General features: G+C 44.7%; 1 protein-coding gene across 7 annotated transcripts in view; it reads right to left on the bottom strand.

Annotated features, from left to right (window-relative positions):
• FNDC3A (fibronectin type III domain containing 3A) overlaps nt 1-16,619 on the bottom strand; it is a 230,249-nt gene that overhangs the window by 37,124 nt on the left and 176,506 nt on the right. For all 7 annotated transcript variants that reach the window (XM_059729433.1, XM_014608361.3, XM_059729476.1 and 4 more), the window contains 5 exons: nt 14,268-14,425; nt 11,097-11,156; nt 6,683-6,821; nt 3,522-3,575; nt 1,069-1,193 (listed from right to left, as the gene is read on the bottom strand). In XM_059729433.1, the coding sequence (XP_059585416.1) occupies nt 1,069-1,193; nt 3,522-3,575; nt 6,683-6,821; nt 11,097-11,156; nt 14,268-14,425 (536 nt within the window). The remainder of the gene's footprint in view (nt 1-1,068; nt 1,194-3,521; nt 3,576-6,682; nt 6,822-11,096; nt 11,157-14,267; nt 14,426-16,619) is intronic.

Raw genomic sequence — 16,619 nt, 5'->3', positions numbered from 1 at the left:
TCTTCAGCAACTGCTGCACAAGAGTAAGTGTCTAGAACACTTGCACATTTATGTACTTTACCCCAGCATTTCTCAACCAATGTGTCGCGACCCAAAAGTAGATCAGAAGAATATATGAAAGAGTCCCAAACAAACTTTAAAAATGGATCAACAAACTTTAAAAATGGACTCTTCTTTAAAGGGGAAAAAAGTGGGAAGCCGTGGCTTTTCCCTTGTAGGCTGGCAGAGTTCAAGCCTGCAAGGGGGTGCTTGGTTCCCCTCCCCCACTACACACTGTGGGGCTGGGGCCTGGGGGTAGTGGGTTGGGAGTGTGGGGCACTGGGTTGGGACTGGCCATTGGTGTTTACAAATGGGTCCTGGTACAGAAAAGGTTGAGAACTACTAGCGGTTTTCACGTTCGCTTGACACTCAAACACTACCAGTGGCTTCCTTTAAGCTGCAAAAAAATCACATCAATTCTTTGAAAGTCTGTGCAGTCAGAGGGGGGAAAAACAAGTGGGATTTTGTGAGGGGTGCATGCTATACCAGCATTTCTCAACCCGTGGCTCTTGACCCAAAAGTGGGTCGCAAGAATATATGAGAATATATGAGGGTCCCGTACAAACTTTTAAAATGGATTCTCCTTTAAAGGAGAAAAACATGGGAAACCGTGGCTTTTCCCTTGTAAACACCAGCAGAGTTCTAGCCTGCAAGGGGCCACTTGCTCCCCCCGCCACCCATTCCTCACACACTAGGGGGCTGGGACCTGGGGGTGGGGGACAGCGATCGGGTATGGGGGGCACTGACCTTTGATGTTTACAAATGGGTCATGGTACAAAAATGTTTGAGAACCACTGCTTTACCCAATAAATATCATAGCACATACTTCCCATTTATACTGCTTAAAATAGCAGTATAAATTACGTATCTGTAATGAATGCCAAACAGTTTAAGAGCATTCAGTGGTATATCTACCACCTTGCAATTCCATTTGGGCATATGGCTGCTATTCCATAATGAGAACATGCTATTCTATGTTGTTGCAAAATAAATGTGTGCTGCATATACATGCTTATGTATACAACTCACCTCATGCCCATGTCATTTTTGGCTGCTAGTCTAAAGGTGTACCCCATTGCAGGTGATAATTTTGTAATCCTATACTGCTTCTGCTGGCCATAGTAACACTGACAAAACTCTCCATTTCCTTTTCCCTAAAAGAAATAATGATATTAATTGCACTGTTTAGCCTGTTAATCAAGAATGTATATCAATTAAAACATGTACGATCTTGAAGAATGTTCATTCAACTATACTTAAAAAGCCAAATATGCTGCAAAGAGGTAGATGTTATACTGAAATTGTTATGAATGCTGAACTGAAAATGCTATCATCTTTCAACCCTCAGCTCCACAAGGCTGGAGGGGGAGACTGTGCATGCAACCACTGCAGCACACCCGTCTCTTTCCTGGCTAAGCTGCACATAGGTGATTTGGAAGATGTTTCCATGGGGGCAGCTGAGCCAGCCTTGCACAAAAAAGGAAGAGACTTGGGATAAGGCTTCATTCACAAATCTCTCAGGGGAAGTATCTAATCACAAGAAAGAAAAAAATCTCATAGTAATGACTCAATGTAATTTTAAGAGCCATCTGATGATATGGCCATTTTAGATACAGCAAACAAATTTTGGGAAATATATGTCTGGTTTTACACATCTTCTGAAAAGTGTTTATTACCAACACCATCCTCAAAGATAAATCATAATTTTCATCTGAATGTGTGTGCACAACCAGGGGTGGATCCAGGGGGGGGCATGGTGGTGTGGTCATCATCCTCCCTGCTTCTACTAGATAACATGGTGAACTTTTTTAAAGACACACTAGCAGTTCCACTTCCCTGTGACCCCAGATACTTGGGTCACCTCCAGAATCTAGGCAGCAGGTACTGAGCTCAGATCATGGGAGGTGGAGGTAGGAGGGAGGGGATAAGGACAGGTAAGCAGATGTATGAAGGGGGGAGCCGCCCATCACTGTCTTCAGCCAACTTGGGGATAGGATTAACCTTAGAGCTACTCCTATCCATGGACGACTGGTGCCTCCTAATATTGGGGGTTGGTACCAATAGCCGATCAGTCAATTGGGGGGGGGGGGGACCTCAGCAGCCAATCACTGATCAGGGACTGGGGGGCTGGGGGTAGAGGGAGAAAAAAAACTGGTGGGCAGATAAGCGTGTACGCATCCCCCCCTACGCAAAAGTCTGCAGGGGGAGGGGAGGGGGGGGGAGAGGAAAGGGCCATGAGGAAGGGAGGGAGCGAGGCTGGGGCTAGCACCAGGCAAGGATCGGGCTTAGGGCCAGGGTCCACTGTACCCATGCAGCTGCCCCTTCCCTCATGCCAGGGGTCATTGCCCAGCTCTGGTGTCCACCGCTCCCCAGCCCTGCACTAGCCCTGGCTGCCTCCCCACACTGCATTGCCATGTGTGTCCCACTGCTGGGTGGGCCTGGCAGCGAGGTACATGGTGCTGTGCCATGCCGCTTTCAAAGGCTGCAGCGAGGCACAGAGCAGGCAGAGCCCACCTCGCCTCACAGCTGCAGCCCACCCTTGCCCTGTGCAAAGATTGGGGGACCGGGGGGGGGGATGTGCCCCCCTTGACTCCCCAGCGCTGTGACTCTGCAGGAGCTATCGGATTCCACTTGTCCCACGACACAGCCTGGCTGGGGCTCCATTCACTGTGAATAGGGCCCTGACCGGGCCGGGTCGTGGGGCAATCAGAGCCCAGCAGCTTGTCTAGAGCCATGGCGCACTGGAGCCAAGGGGTTGGGGGAACTGGCTCTCCTGCAGTGCGTGCAGCAGCAGGAGCTGCTGGGCTCCAATTGCCCCATGGCCCGGCCCCCAGGAAATCTCAGGGGGTGCAGGTGCATCTGTGTGTACTCGTTGTGTGTCGCCAGTGCTCCTACCCCATGTCAGCCAAGTGCTGTGGGGAGTGGCTGCAGGGACAGCAGCAGTAGCAGATGGCTCCTCTCTTGACCCAGGAGCAGGCACAGGAAGGGGGAACCCACGCTGCCACTGCCATCTCTGCCCAAACACTGTACTCTAAGTTGCCACGCTCTGTACCCTCCAGCTCTAGTGTGCCAGGAGCTGCTCTGGGACTATCCCTGTCCCAGGTCAGCCATGGACAGCAGCAGGGGCAGGTGGGTCCCCCCTTCCTGTGCCTGCTCCATGCTTTGTCCTCCACTGGCTGGGGGGCTCCAACTGCACCTCACCCTTGGACTTTGCAGGTAATCTAAGTATCTGGGGCCATGGGGAAGTGGAGCTGTCAGCATGTCTTCCAACCTGAATATCATGCAATGCCTGATACAGCCGCTCAAGCTGGTGGCCTCCCAGACTGCTGTGAGATCCTGAGAACCAAGGGGGTTCAGCATCAGTCACATCTGCTGCACCCCCCTTTTCAAAAACCTGTATTTGCCTACGTGTAAAATTACATGTTGAGTTTTTGAAAACTGAAGTTAAAAAATATAATTAGTAGAGTAAATTTGCTGATTACCTCATCCCATTCCAGAAGGTAACTGTGGATTTTAGAACCATTGTCACAAGATGCCTGGAACAGGAAAACAAGAAAATTAGAATGCCATAAACAGGGAGACAGGATCACCAGAGGACACTGGCAACTGGCTTGAGCCCTTCCTTCACAGGTCTCTTGCTCCTATTAAACTAAAGTCAGAGATGTTCTCTCATGTGACTGTTTGGTGTTCTGTGCAACATTAATATGTTCATCTCAGCTGTTTCCATCTAGTGGACATTCAGTGAAATTTTCTGAGGAAATATAACAGGGTTGGCCAATTTGCAGCCAAGTGCTACACATGATATGGGCAGACAGTGTGTGGGGCATGTGGCAGATCAAGGAGGGGACAATCAGCACAGTGGCAGATAGGGCAGGAAGAAGAAAGGAGAGCAGCAGATTGGGTAGGGACCATAGAGCAGAAAGCAGAGCAAATTGGCCAGGGGAAAGGGATTGCAGTGGCACTCAGGAAAGTGCAGGACTAATTTGTGGTAAACCTGCCAAAAACGTTGGCTTCTCAATGAACTAGACTAGGGTTCTGTCCTATTCACATACTCTCCACATGGACCTATTCTACTTTGTTTAAATGATTACCCAAATACAAGACAACTTCAAATTTAAAATTATCCTCAATAATTAGATTGTAAACATGGAACATTTATAAATTTGTTATAATTTTCCATGTCTAGAATCAAATTATTGGAGAGTTATTTTAATTTGTCCCTCCCACTGCTGCAGTGGGACAAGCAATGGCAGGGGGGCAGGCAGTGGAGGGAGTCAAGTGGCTTAACCCCCCCCACCCCTTGCCACCTGTCTCCCTTACTGCTTGGCTCCCCCACTGCCTGCTCTCCCTTGGGGCATGCACACCTTGGCGCCTACCCCCTACCCACAGTGACTGTGCCTTCCCCTGCACTTTGCCCCTGGCACTTGCCCCCTCCTCTCAAGGTGCTACATCCCTTGATGCCTGCCTCCTTCTACTTGCCCTTCGCTCCCACACCCTCCTGCTTACCTCCACACCACTTACTTTCCATCACAGCTCCAGCCCTGGGCATGGACCATGTGGTTGCTCTGGCCACACAGCAATGGCTTCAGTGGCAGCAGCTCCAGCCCTGGGTCAGAGCTGGAGCTGAAGGTGGAGCCAAAACTGCTGCTACCACTAATGTATGGCCCAGTGGGGGGTGGGGCAAACATGCCCTTTGTACCTATGTTGAAACCAGAAACATGATGGAGTGGCAGGGGAGGGAGTGGGAAGAAGAAACTGGGGGAAGAGGTGCTGGGGGAAGCAGAGGCTGTGTGGGGCAGCAGCTGCAGCTCTGACCCCAGGCCAGAGCCAGAGCAAGAGCAGCTACCTGCCTTCCATTTGTACTTGAATCCAAGATAAGGGGCTTCCCCCCATGTTGAATGGGGGGGCGGAAACCTCACCTTGAATTCGAGTAAATATGGTAAACATACATCAAATGTGGGGTGGGTGATAGAGGAGTACTAACTGTAGTCCAGCGATTAAGGCAATGGGTCCCAACCCCCTCTGTCCCATGAGTAATGATCACGGATCCAGGTTTTCTGTTTCCCACAGAAAAATGGAGAAAATCATGGATTTTACCCTTTGCTGGAGGCATATATGGATTTCTCATTTTACTGGAGAAACCTGTGGACTTTGTAGTTTTGCAAACAGCTCTCTGCAGGTTGGCAGAGTTCCAGCATGCAAGGGGCTGGAGAGAACCGGAGGAGGGTGGGCAGGCAGGGTGCGTGATGTACATGTATATGCACATGGCTGTCAGGCAGCTCTGGCAGGTAAGGGGGGGGGGGGAAGGACGATTGAGGGTCCCATATGGAGGGAATTGGGCAGGGCAGGGTTGGGGTTGCTGCCCAGCTGGGCAGTATGTGGGGGATGGGGTCTGGGACCACAATGTGTACCTGCAGGGCCTCAGTAGGGAGTGGGATGGGGCCATGGGCAGCTCATTCAGGGGGTGGGGGGACAGCTCCCTACCACTGCATGCACTCCCAGGGGAGCTAGGGGAGGACCCATGCCCCCAGATCTGTGTGCAGGATGGGGGCAGGGGTGGGTGTGGGCTGCAGTGGGGGCAGCAGTGTGGGGTTGTTCCCTCACTGCTGCCATGCGCGCAGGGGATGCATTGCCAAGGCAGTGTGGGACTTGTAGCAGCAAGCAGCTTTCCTGCATGGCCCTGCTTTGCCCTGAAGCACCAGGTTCCACCTGCTGGGCTGCGGAGGCCCTGGGGAAAGGCAGCAGGGCGAGGAGCCCAAGCCTGCAGTGGACAGCCTGCATCCCCCTCCCCTTGTACAGATCTGGGGGACACATGTCCCCCTTGCCCCTCTGGAAGTGTACGGAGTGGCAGGGAGCTAGCCTCACCTGTCCAAGCCTGCAGCAGGCAGGCAGCAGTGGGAGGGGAAACTGGGCTCAGTTTCACTGCAGCAGCTGCTGCCTCCTACCAGGGTCAGGGGGCTGTGGATCTGGGTCCCTGGCCCTGTAGCCCTGGCAGCCAAGGTCCCCTCTGGCAGGGCTGGGAGTGGCAGGGGTCTGTGGGTAGGGTTGAGGGGCACGAGCAGGGCCATGGGGCTGTGGGGGGTTGAGTGAGGGGCCTTTCATTTTAGTCACAGATTTTGGGATTTTATCAGAGAATTTGCAATTTTTTATCAGAGAAAACCAGGATCACTGGTAATGATGTTAAGCAAGTAACATGCCACAGGCAACATCATGCTTTGCTCTTTCTCTCAACCTAGATGATAGTAGTAAAGGACTCAGTTACATTTTTTTATTTCTTGCTACATGCACTGTTGGAAACTCACAGGCAACATGATGTCCACAAACCCTGATTTAGGTACCATTGGATTTGGACATTTACCTGGGGCCCAGGGAGCAGGGACTTGAACCTCTGTCTCAGTTTTCAGTCAAATATCTTATATCAACAGGCTCTTTGCTATACTGTGGTAAGGCTATTTCTCTTTTTGAAAAGAAATTCTATCCTGGATCTCAGAAACCTTTCCCATGAAAGTTTTGTTGACATATATATTTCTACAAAATGTTTTGGTTTCAATGAATTGGCTTTTTCCAACAAAAAACATTTAACTGCAAAATTATTGAGTGGCTCTGTAAATCTCTTTGAAAGTACATATAAAACAAACCTTACCTTCCACTGAAGAGTAAGAGAATTTTTGGTCCGATTAGTTATCCTTGGAGGATTTGGAATATCAGGTTCACAGCTCATTGTGGTAAAACTCTCTGCTTCAGAAGGATTTCCCTTTATGCAGTTGCTTTCTGCTTGAACCCTAGAGTAGTAAAACAGTTTGATGTTTTGCTTCAGAATCTGAATAATACTTGCTGTAGAACTGCAAAATTATTTAAAGATACAAATAAAAGCAAAAAACCCAATTCTCCCCTTCTCTAAAGTATTACTGTTAAAAGTAACATCTAAAAATACTCTAATAAAAGTAATGCTCATAGGTGGATCCAGGATTCTGAAAAAGGGGGTGTATGAGCAGTGACTGGTGTTGCGGGAATGGATGCACCCCCTCCGTGCCCAGCCTCACTTGTTACTAGGTAGACAACACCATGGAAGCAGCTGGAGACTTTTTAGGTCTAGGAATCAGGTAAGAATCTCTCCCACCCCACAGCTCTTGGCACCCTCTCCTTTTCCCTGTGTGCTCAGCGGCATCTCCCTGCTTTGCCCATTCCCCCCCTTACCCTCTCTGTGTGAGGAAAGGCTGAGTGGAGAGCCAGGCTCAGCTGGGGACAGCAGCAGTAGGCAGGTCTCCTCTTCCTATACCCAAAGGCATCAGTAGAGAGGGCAAGGGGTGGAATGGGCAGAGAGGGGAGATGCCCCTGAACACAGAGGGGAAGGGAGAGGGTGTCGAGAAAGGTGGGTTCTTACCTGCTTTGGGGACTTAGAAAGTCCCTGGCTGCACTCCTGTAGCATGATCTGAAAGGGGGGTGTGATCACACCACTGTACTCACTCTGGATCCGCCTCTGGTCATGCAAGGGGCAAACATAGTACATTGTTTTGGATATGCACTAGTTCCTGTCAGTCACCATTTATTGTCTACATAATTATACATTATGCATTAGTCCCTGTATCTAGATAGAGTAACAAATGCAGTATCTTGGATAACAACATTTCATAAGCACTTTTAAATGATGACTGATGGTGACTATTGCATTAAAAACAAACAACAGCCAAAACCCAAAATTCTCTAATGTACATACACCAAATAAAATGATGATAACCTTCCTCCTCAAACCTACACCAACATTTATCAGTTAACTTCCATATTTTGGTTATAAGTAAATTAATATTGTACAGAGTCTATATATATGCTTTAACTGTAAAGAAAGTAAAAACAATTTTTCAAAGATATGAAGAATTATATTGAGGCTTATACAACATCTAAAATATCAGATATATGAAATATTTTAAGATACCATCAATTGTTACAATTTCTTCAAAACAAAAAATATCAGGTATAGTATTTCAAAAGTTTCTTAGAGAAAACAAATGGTAGAACATAACACTACAACTTTAGCACACAGAGGTAGGAATGAATTGACTCCTAGAGATAAATAATATAAAACAAGATAACGTAACATTAAGATGAAAGATACAGGACTACCTGCTGGCAGAGGGGCTATCTGCACTGAACTTGACAACTGCCTCCCTTTCAGTTTAATTCCAATTTAAAACTGTAGCCAAAGTTGTATTATTCCTGTAACTCCTAAAAATCCCATTAATTTGCCACCCATGCAGGTTTTTGTACTGGCTGCCTGTTCAGCTTTTGTTTTCATCTACAGGGACACTACTTGTGATTGGATCTAGGGCAGAGGTTCCCAACCTTTTTATGCTGTGGACTGGCAAATTGCAGACTAGCAGTGACCAGCATATGTGGGCAGGCAGCCAACCCTTTTTGATACTGAAAAAAAACCCTTTGCCCCCCTGTTGTGAACCCCAAGTTGGGAACCCCAATCTAGGGTCATCAACAAGAACAGAACGCATGTCTTTCAAGCTCACCCCCTGTGAACTAATTAGTTGTTGAAGAGTACCATACAGTGGGGTCTGGAGAAATTTTTTCTTCTTAACCAGTTTTTCATTGCAAACAATGGAACCCAGGATGGCTGTGGAATCTCCTTGCTGTTTATCCTCCTACTTCTGCAGATGAAACGGTGCATCAATTCTTAAAACACTATGAGGGAATGAGCTCTTGCTTTTTTATTGACAAGACTAAGGGTGCTAACAGAAGTGATATTCTGTTGTGTGACTGGCCCCCTGAAGCTGTCTATAGCCATGCCCTGACAGAAGTGCAGAGCATTTTAAAAGTGCCCAATTGTGCAACAATTGGAATGCTCATTACCTGAGGGTTCAGATGAAGGTGCTCCAAAATGGAACACCTTCATTAACTTGTATCAGTGCGTTCCCTAGTCCCACCCCTGCGGGACAGTTATCCCGCCGATCCAACAGATGTTTGCTTTTGGATCCAGGGGGTTGGGGGATTGAGCTCCATTTTGGAGTGGCTGTGTGTCTGCAGCCTCTCTTCCCTAGTGCTGCCCCTGTCCCCCTCCCAGTTCTGGTGCTACCTTCAGGATGGGAGGGAGAGAAGGAAGGGGAGGGAGCTAGGGCTGGGGTTTGCCCAGTTTGTGCTGGAAGGTGAGGCAAGTAGACTGGAGTGGACTGGAGTCCAATCCACCTGCCTCACCCTCCAGCACAGGCTACGCAAGCTCCAGCCCGAGCACCCTCCCCTCCCTTCTTCCCCTCCCATCCTGAAGGCAACACGGAAGCTGGGAGGGGGGGCAGGTTGGGACTAGGGAAGAGAGGCTACAGAAGTGCAGCTGCTCCAAACTGGAGCTCAATCTCCCAATCCCCTGGACCCAAAAGCAAACATCTGTTGGGTCGGCGGGATCACTGTAACTCATGGCACTTCCTGTGAAGCACCATGAGTTAAAGCGAGGAGTTCCACGTCTGTCAGTGTCCTAAGTTGTTTGGTTTCCTAGCTGCATAGTAAGGTTCTCTCCAAAAAGGAGTAAATTTGGTGTTAAATTTTACTGGTTGGCTTTTCAGTTGCATAGTCACATTTTCTATCCTTCCTGAATGGACCTATAGTTCTCTTTTTCCTGGCAACTTGTATCAGGCATGCTCACTTCTGACTCATCTATTTCTCACCTTCAGGAATTCTATCCTCAGGTTGCTAGTACAGGGCTCTGATGCCTCACCTACCTGCATTGATTCTCAGGGATTCATTGGTACTTGCTGGATTGGTACTTCATTGGTATTTGCTCAGGGATTCATTGGAACATGGAATGACAAGGAAGCATGGGGTTGTAGTATCCAAGAATAATCTCACTGGCAGGGTAACAGACTACTGAATGCTGATGGAGTTACATACAAAGACAAAAGGTGTCTTTGTATGCCTGTCTTGCTGGTCTTCATTAAATCTCCCAGGATAAAACCACGGGTAACATACTCTCCACTCCCCTCACTCCTCACTATTTGCAGGGTGGGCAAGTCTGCTTTTGACCATGGTTATTTGGAACTGTTTGCAAACCTGGTGTAAATAGTTGTGATTCAAGTTTTTACTCCAGATCATGGTAAAAGCAATAACTAAACATTTTCTTCAATGCATCTGTAATTGTCTCATATTCTTTGATTCTATACTCCCTGAGCCACCATATACTTTGACAAAGTGTCATACACTCTCAGAAAATACCTGTTTTTACCTGGTCTTCCTGAGAGCAGCCTTTTCAAGTCAGTCTTTTCATATTCTGGGTGCCTATGTGCTTTATTAATCACCAACACACACTGGTAATGTTCTTTGTAAGCCGGCTGACAATACAGTTTTGTTACCTTCATACACCCACCTTTTGGTAGCTGTATCAATGCATTTGGCTTCTGAACTGCACTAAATAGCTTCAGCTGGGACTCCTAAAATGATTTATTGGCACACCAGCAAGAACTCAGGTTCTAAGATTGTTCTTGACTGATGTTGCCAAAAGACTAGTTTGATTCTATCCTCATTGCCCTCAACCAGCTAAAAGCATCTGCAACTACATTTTGCTTTTCAAGTTGTTAACAAATTGTGAATGCATATGCAGAGACAGTTCACAGCTACAGCAGGTTGGGCTTTATATAGAGCCACATGCATGGTACTGTTGTCAGAGTACACTGTAATTTCCATGCCCAGTAAAAAATGGAAAACAGGCCTGTTTTTCTTGCTTACTGGGCATGGACTTTATCCTTGACCATAGTCAGATAAAACTATTCTACATGTGGTTTTCTTCTCATACTATCTCCAAAAACCACTGTTTTTTATGGATAACAAGGTTGTCAATCTGTTTAAGTACAGATCTGACAACAAGCATTAAGGCATCACAGATTATCAGCATCAACAGTTCAACCATGCTATTTCATGATCTCAAGAGAAGAAGAGGATGGCCGATGGCAGACTGAAAATGTCAGTCAACATGGGCATGCTGTTATACATACAGATGCAATTAAATATTTTCAAATGTAATCTAAAATATTTCCGTGGCATATAAAAGGTGAAAGAAAAATTCCTACCTTGCATGATAATCAGTTGCTGGCCTGAGATCATTGATAGTTACATTATTTTTTTCTCCACTGAAAAGAAGCATAATTTTGTTTTAAAAATTGCTTCCGACTCATAGAAGTTAAAGATGAAAAAGACCCATGAGATTATCTAAGCCATTCACCTAACAGTGCAGAATTATTCTCTGCAATATGTTTACTAAAGGCTAGTTGCTGAAGCATGCTAAGTGTAGTAGAATAATCTATCTTTTGCTTGCAGGTCTTTAAAAACATCCTCCACTTAGTCACAACAAAATATATCATCTGAGTCTTGTCCTGGGGGGACAGTATATGGTAGCACTACATTAAAATACTATACATGTACATAAATACTTTATAAATACTGATCATCAGACATACTCTCTTAGGTACATAAAATACATTACCTAAAAGTGTAAATGAATGCTGTTACTCATATTCACATTAGTGGTATGCACACTGGCATACACGAAATGTGGAGACTTCCTGGAAACTGGTTCTCAATGAGCACCTTCCCATAGCACTGAAGAAGTCAGGATCTATAGGAGCTGTGCAATCCTAACCAGGTCGTATTTTCCCCATAAATCCCAGGCATAAAAGAACTGAATTTGGAGGCAGAAGGGAAGGTGGCAGTAGCATGAACATATAGAATAATACAAGAAACCCTTGGTATTCGTGGGTTCAGCATTTGTGGTTTCAACCTGCATTTTAAATACACTTTAAACACTTACCAGAGCTCCACGGGAGCTCTGCGCTTGCTGCCACTGGGCTCCTATTATCGCCTCTGGAGCTGTCCCCCACCCACCCCTCCAGCCACCAAGGGTATCGTGTTCATGAATGCAGTGCCCTATTTGCGGATTTTGCCATTCACAGGGATCAAGGTGAGGGTTGCCTATACACTCAATGGTGAATGGCAAGGGTTGCTTATACACTCAAGAGACACACAATTAATCTGGTAAATCATTTTTAGATTATGCTATGATAGTTCATTTATTCTCCCTTGTTTTTAAGGAGAGTGAAAGAGTTGTCTGGTCTAGGATTTTGTTGATGGGACTGAAGTTTTGCTTACATTTTGCCATTGCCATGATATTGTGTTTTGAAAGCAACTGAGGAAACCTGACTTATTTAATGTTATATTATACAAGACTATCTAAAGCTGGGAGCCTGGGAAAGGGGTACCCTTTTTGTTAGTAGTGGTGTAGCAAACCCCCCCGTTTTTCTTTTTTCTTTTAAAATGCATTCCCTTCCCTTCCCCAACCATTTCTGACTTTTTCTTTCCCTCTCTATTCCCTATAGATAAGTATAAGTGAGCTAAGACATCGGATAAGCTTCATCATTTTATTTTGGTAGCAAGTTGTATTTGTTTTGTTTTTTCTCCTTCTTTATATTGTATAATTATTACATTTATATTGATTTTTACTGTTCTATATTATTGTTTTACTAGTACTATATGATTTAGGCCTACATATGTAAGTTAGCATAAGTCATGTAAAGTTTCCATTTTGTTTGTCAAGTCTCCATCCTGTCCCCAGGCCTGGTTGTGTAACCCATGACTCGCACCTACCTCTCCTATGTAACTTGGTTCCTGAATGAATGGGGATGAATGAGGGTGCTTGAGAGACAGTGGCAGCAGGTCTAAAAATAGTTCCCTCTGAATGACCAAACCATCAACACCAATACCTGGACCAACGACCCAGTCCTTGGAACCACCCTCAGCATTCAAGAAACAAAAGATGAGGCAACCCACCATTGTGCCAAGGCTGCACATACTCAGTAAGAACACCTGGGACCCTCTGGAACAGGGCTGACCTTGCCTGGAAAGGCCCTCCCCATAGGAGACAAGAGGTAGTCCGCCCCATAAAAGGGGTAGTGAAGACTGACTCCTTGGGACGCCCTCTCCATCTGGACCAGCACCATGCCACACCACCTATCCACCCAGAGGCCCTGCCGGCGACCCCGCTCTAGACAACACCTACTGGACAAAGACCCCTTTCCAGTCAGGATAGGTAGCTATCATCCCCACCCTCTCTTCAACCAAGGACTTGGACGGGTGTGTGTGTGTGTGTGTGTGTGAACCAATAACCTGTCCTGAGCTCCCCTCTGCCTCCAAACGCCCTGTTTCCTTGCCACTGTCTTATCCCTACTGCCTTTTCCCCTGAGCAACCAGGTTTCTGCCTCAGTCTCTTTCCTGGCTGTCTCCTCTTTGCCACCAGGCTTCTCTTTTTTCTTTTTTCCCCCTCCTCCCATGCACCAGTGACCTTGAGTAACCCTGGGGCCACTTGATCTTAAGTAAACCCAAGCCTCAGTCCCTCAGTCAGCTTCTTTCTAGTCCACTGGTTCTAATCCTGGTTTTGGCAACTTTTACTCCCTACACTTTAACTCTCTCTCTCAACTTAACCTTCCTGCAAGTATCAAGCAGACACCCCAAGCACATACATACATACTGTACCATCCAAGTTAGGAACTTACCTATCTGTAGGTGGGTTGTATGTGTGTGAACTGATGAGTGTGTGTGTATATGTATATATCTCATTGTGTGCATGATATAGGAATTAGTGATCTGTGTATATGTACTGAATGTGTAAGTACTGAGTGTGTGGGTATTGACAATTGATTTTTGTCTAATTTTTAGTGTGTATGTGCTTGAATTGGTGAAAGGTATGCATGTGCCTAGTCTGGTTTGGATGTGTATGTGCCTGAGCTGGTAGTGTGTGTGTGTATGTGTGTGTATGCACCTAATTGATTTGTGTGTTTGTATATGTGCAATTGTGTCACACCCTCCTGTCTAAGAGTGCAATATTGAGATCCTGAGAGTTGGCCTGATCCTATGGTTGGAATTTAAGCAAATAAATAAATAAAAAATAAATAAAATACGTAGTTCTGGTCTGCAGTGTTTGAGAGCCCTCAGGCTCCCACTGCAGTCAACTGAAGTGTAATTAGTGAAACTTCAAGGCATTATCCACCTCAAAGTATTAAGCCTTTAACTAATACATTTTTGTTAAAAAAGTGAATAAATCAGAGTTCCATCTTACTGATTAAAATAGTTTGTCTCACAAGGGAACCTGCATGGCACTCAGGTTGTAGACAAAAGGCAGGCTTCTAAATGAGGCTTTAATTCACATAATCCAATGCAGTAGTAATTTAATAAAGATAACAAATACCTACGTATACATAGTTTTGTATTTTCCATCTTTTCCGGTGTTTGAAATCAGAACTTCATAAGTATACACCTCTGGCATACTATTTTTGTCAGCATCCCCATTGATAGCACTGGATGGAAGGGACCATGTAAGTATTACTGTTCTTGCCTGAATATCTGATACCTGAAAAAACATAACATTTAAGCACTCTGTTATACAACTGTCAGTATAAACAGGTGCTATAACCAAGTAGAATCAATAAAACAAAGCTGAAAATAATATAAATATCACATCAGAATATCTGCTCAATTACAATAGCTCACTGATTAAGTTACAAATGTGTCCAAACCCCATATTTGGAAAAAATTGAAATGGCATCATCATCTCCATCCTAAAACACAATGCAGCCAAGGAACATTTATGTATCAAGCGCCATCTAGTGGCTAAAAAGAGAATGGTTTGATTATATTTGTGATCCTTGAATATTAATTCTTGGAATAATTGTTTTGGAAATTTGTTACCTCCAGAAATAAGAGAACCCAATGGCTATCTTCACAGCTGGAAATATGGAATTGCCATTTAGGTGCTGAGTAAGAAAACAACCTTCAAGAATTAGGTGGTTGATAGGACGTACAGAGAGCAAACAGAGTTGACAACTAAACTTGAACAGTTCTGTGTAGGCCTCAGCCCAAGAGAGCACCAAAAACCAGTTAGAGACAAGAGACAAACCTTGCTGGGAACTCCATGCTAACTGAAGTGAGCAGAATGTTTTGCAAGAGGCAGAAAGATAGCAATAATAGAAAACTATCCTGCTATCTTCACATAAAGCATAAATAAGTTCCCAACAAAAAGACAAGAGATACTGCTTTGGTGGTATATCCACACTAGCACTGAAAACACAGCATTAGGCAGCATTCCACAGATCGCAGAAGTCCTTAGGGAACTGGGAAGGGAACCAAGAGAGAGGAATATCCAATTTTAGAAATCCTTCCTGTCCCTCAAACCAAAGAAGAAAAAATGCAGACGGTAAAACAGTTATTTTGGATGGTGAGCAAGGCAAAGGACAAATTTTGTGGAATACTGGCAAATCCACTCATTGCTGGTGGTGGTGTGGTTCTGACAGATCCCATCTGAGTAATAAGAGTATCAGTTTCCCCGGGGAGAGATTAGCTAGGGTGGTCAGGAAAGCTTTAAACCAGCCATGATGGGGAAGAGTGATAGATAATAAGGTAATCACACATGTAAAGCCAGTCCCAAGGCATCAGTCATATGACAAATCCAAGAAGAAAAGAACATGAGGCATATATTTTTAAACTGTCTTTATACTAATGTTAGGAGCCCTGATAATAAACAAGATGCACTGGAAAGAATCATATAGGAAAGGAAATATAGACTGGTTGATGGCACTAAACACAAGTGCTGGAACATGATGCTTAATGATTACAATTTATTTTTTGAAGCTAGATAAGAAAAGGGAAGCCTTCTACATTGATTACATTGTAGAGTCACAGGCAACTGAATTTCACAGGACTTTGAAAATGTATGTATTGAAGTTCTGACTAGTAAAACTAAAGCTAATGTACTGATGAGAATCTGTTAAAGACCAACAAAAATCACTAAGACAAGACAAGTTTTTCTTAAGCCTCTTTCTGTATTGTGTAAGAAGAAAAATCTTATCATTTATGATTTCTACTTTAGGGACATTTGCCAGTCATCTCATACAATCAGTGACAAAGCTTTTTTTTTTAGAAACTCTAAAAATGATAGGTAATTTCTCAACACAGGAAGTTAAGTAACTAGCACAGAATAATTCAATATTGAACTTCCCTCGGATAGACAAAGAAGTGTTAATCACTGACCTAGAAATGAGAGGTTGCCTAGGTACCAATTAACTTGAGTCCATTGAATTTACTTATGCAAGCAGAACAAGGTTCCAAATATTAGCTGGAATTCTAATAGGGTCATTACGCCAAAGCTCAAAGCAGTAGGCATAATGGACTCTGATCATAAATTTAAAGTGGAAAGTATTAATGAAAACTGGGAACTGTTAAAAAATCCATGATTCCAATGAAGTTACTCTGTACAAAAAGCCATCATAATTTAAAGGAGATAGGGAAGTGTCAAAAGAAAAAGAAATAAAAACCAAATATATGGAAAGGATGAAAAAAAGTGGAACTAAGTAGTAATGACTATAAGTTATGAATTTAAAACGTTTAAGTACCTAATAAGGGTAGCTCATGTGTTCAATAAAATATTAATAGATAATAGGTTTAAAGAACAGTAAAAGTAATTTTTAAACACAAGAATAAGAATTATTTCTAGGTCAAAAACAGGCCCACTGCTAAGTGCAGATAGTAAAATTATAAATAATGATGTG

The sequence above is a fragment of the Alligator mississippiensis genome, chromosome 1 (assembly GCF_030867095.1).
Source record: "Alligator mississippiensis isolate rAllMis1 chromosome 1, rAllMis1, whole genome shotgun sequence".
Classification (NCBI taxonomy): Eukaryota; Metazoa; Chordata; order Crocodylia; family Alligatoridae; genus Alligator; species Alligator mississippiensis.
This window is presented reverse-complemented; position numbering and strand designations above follow the sequence as displayed.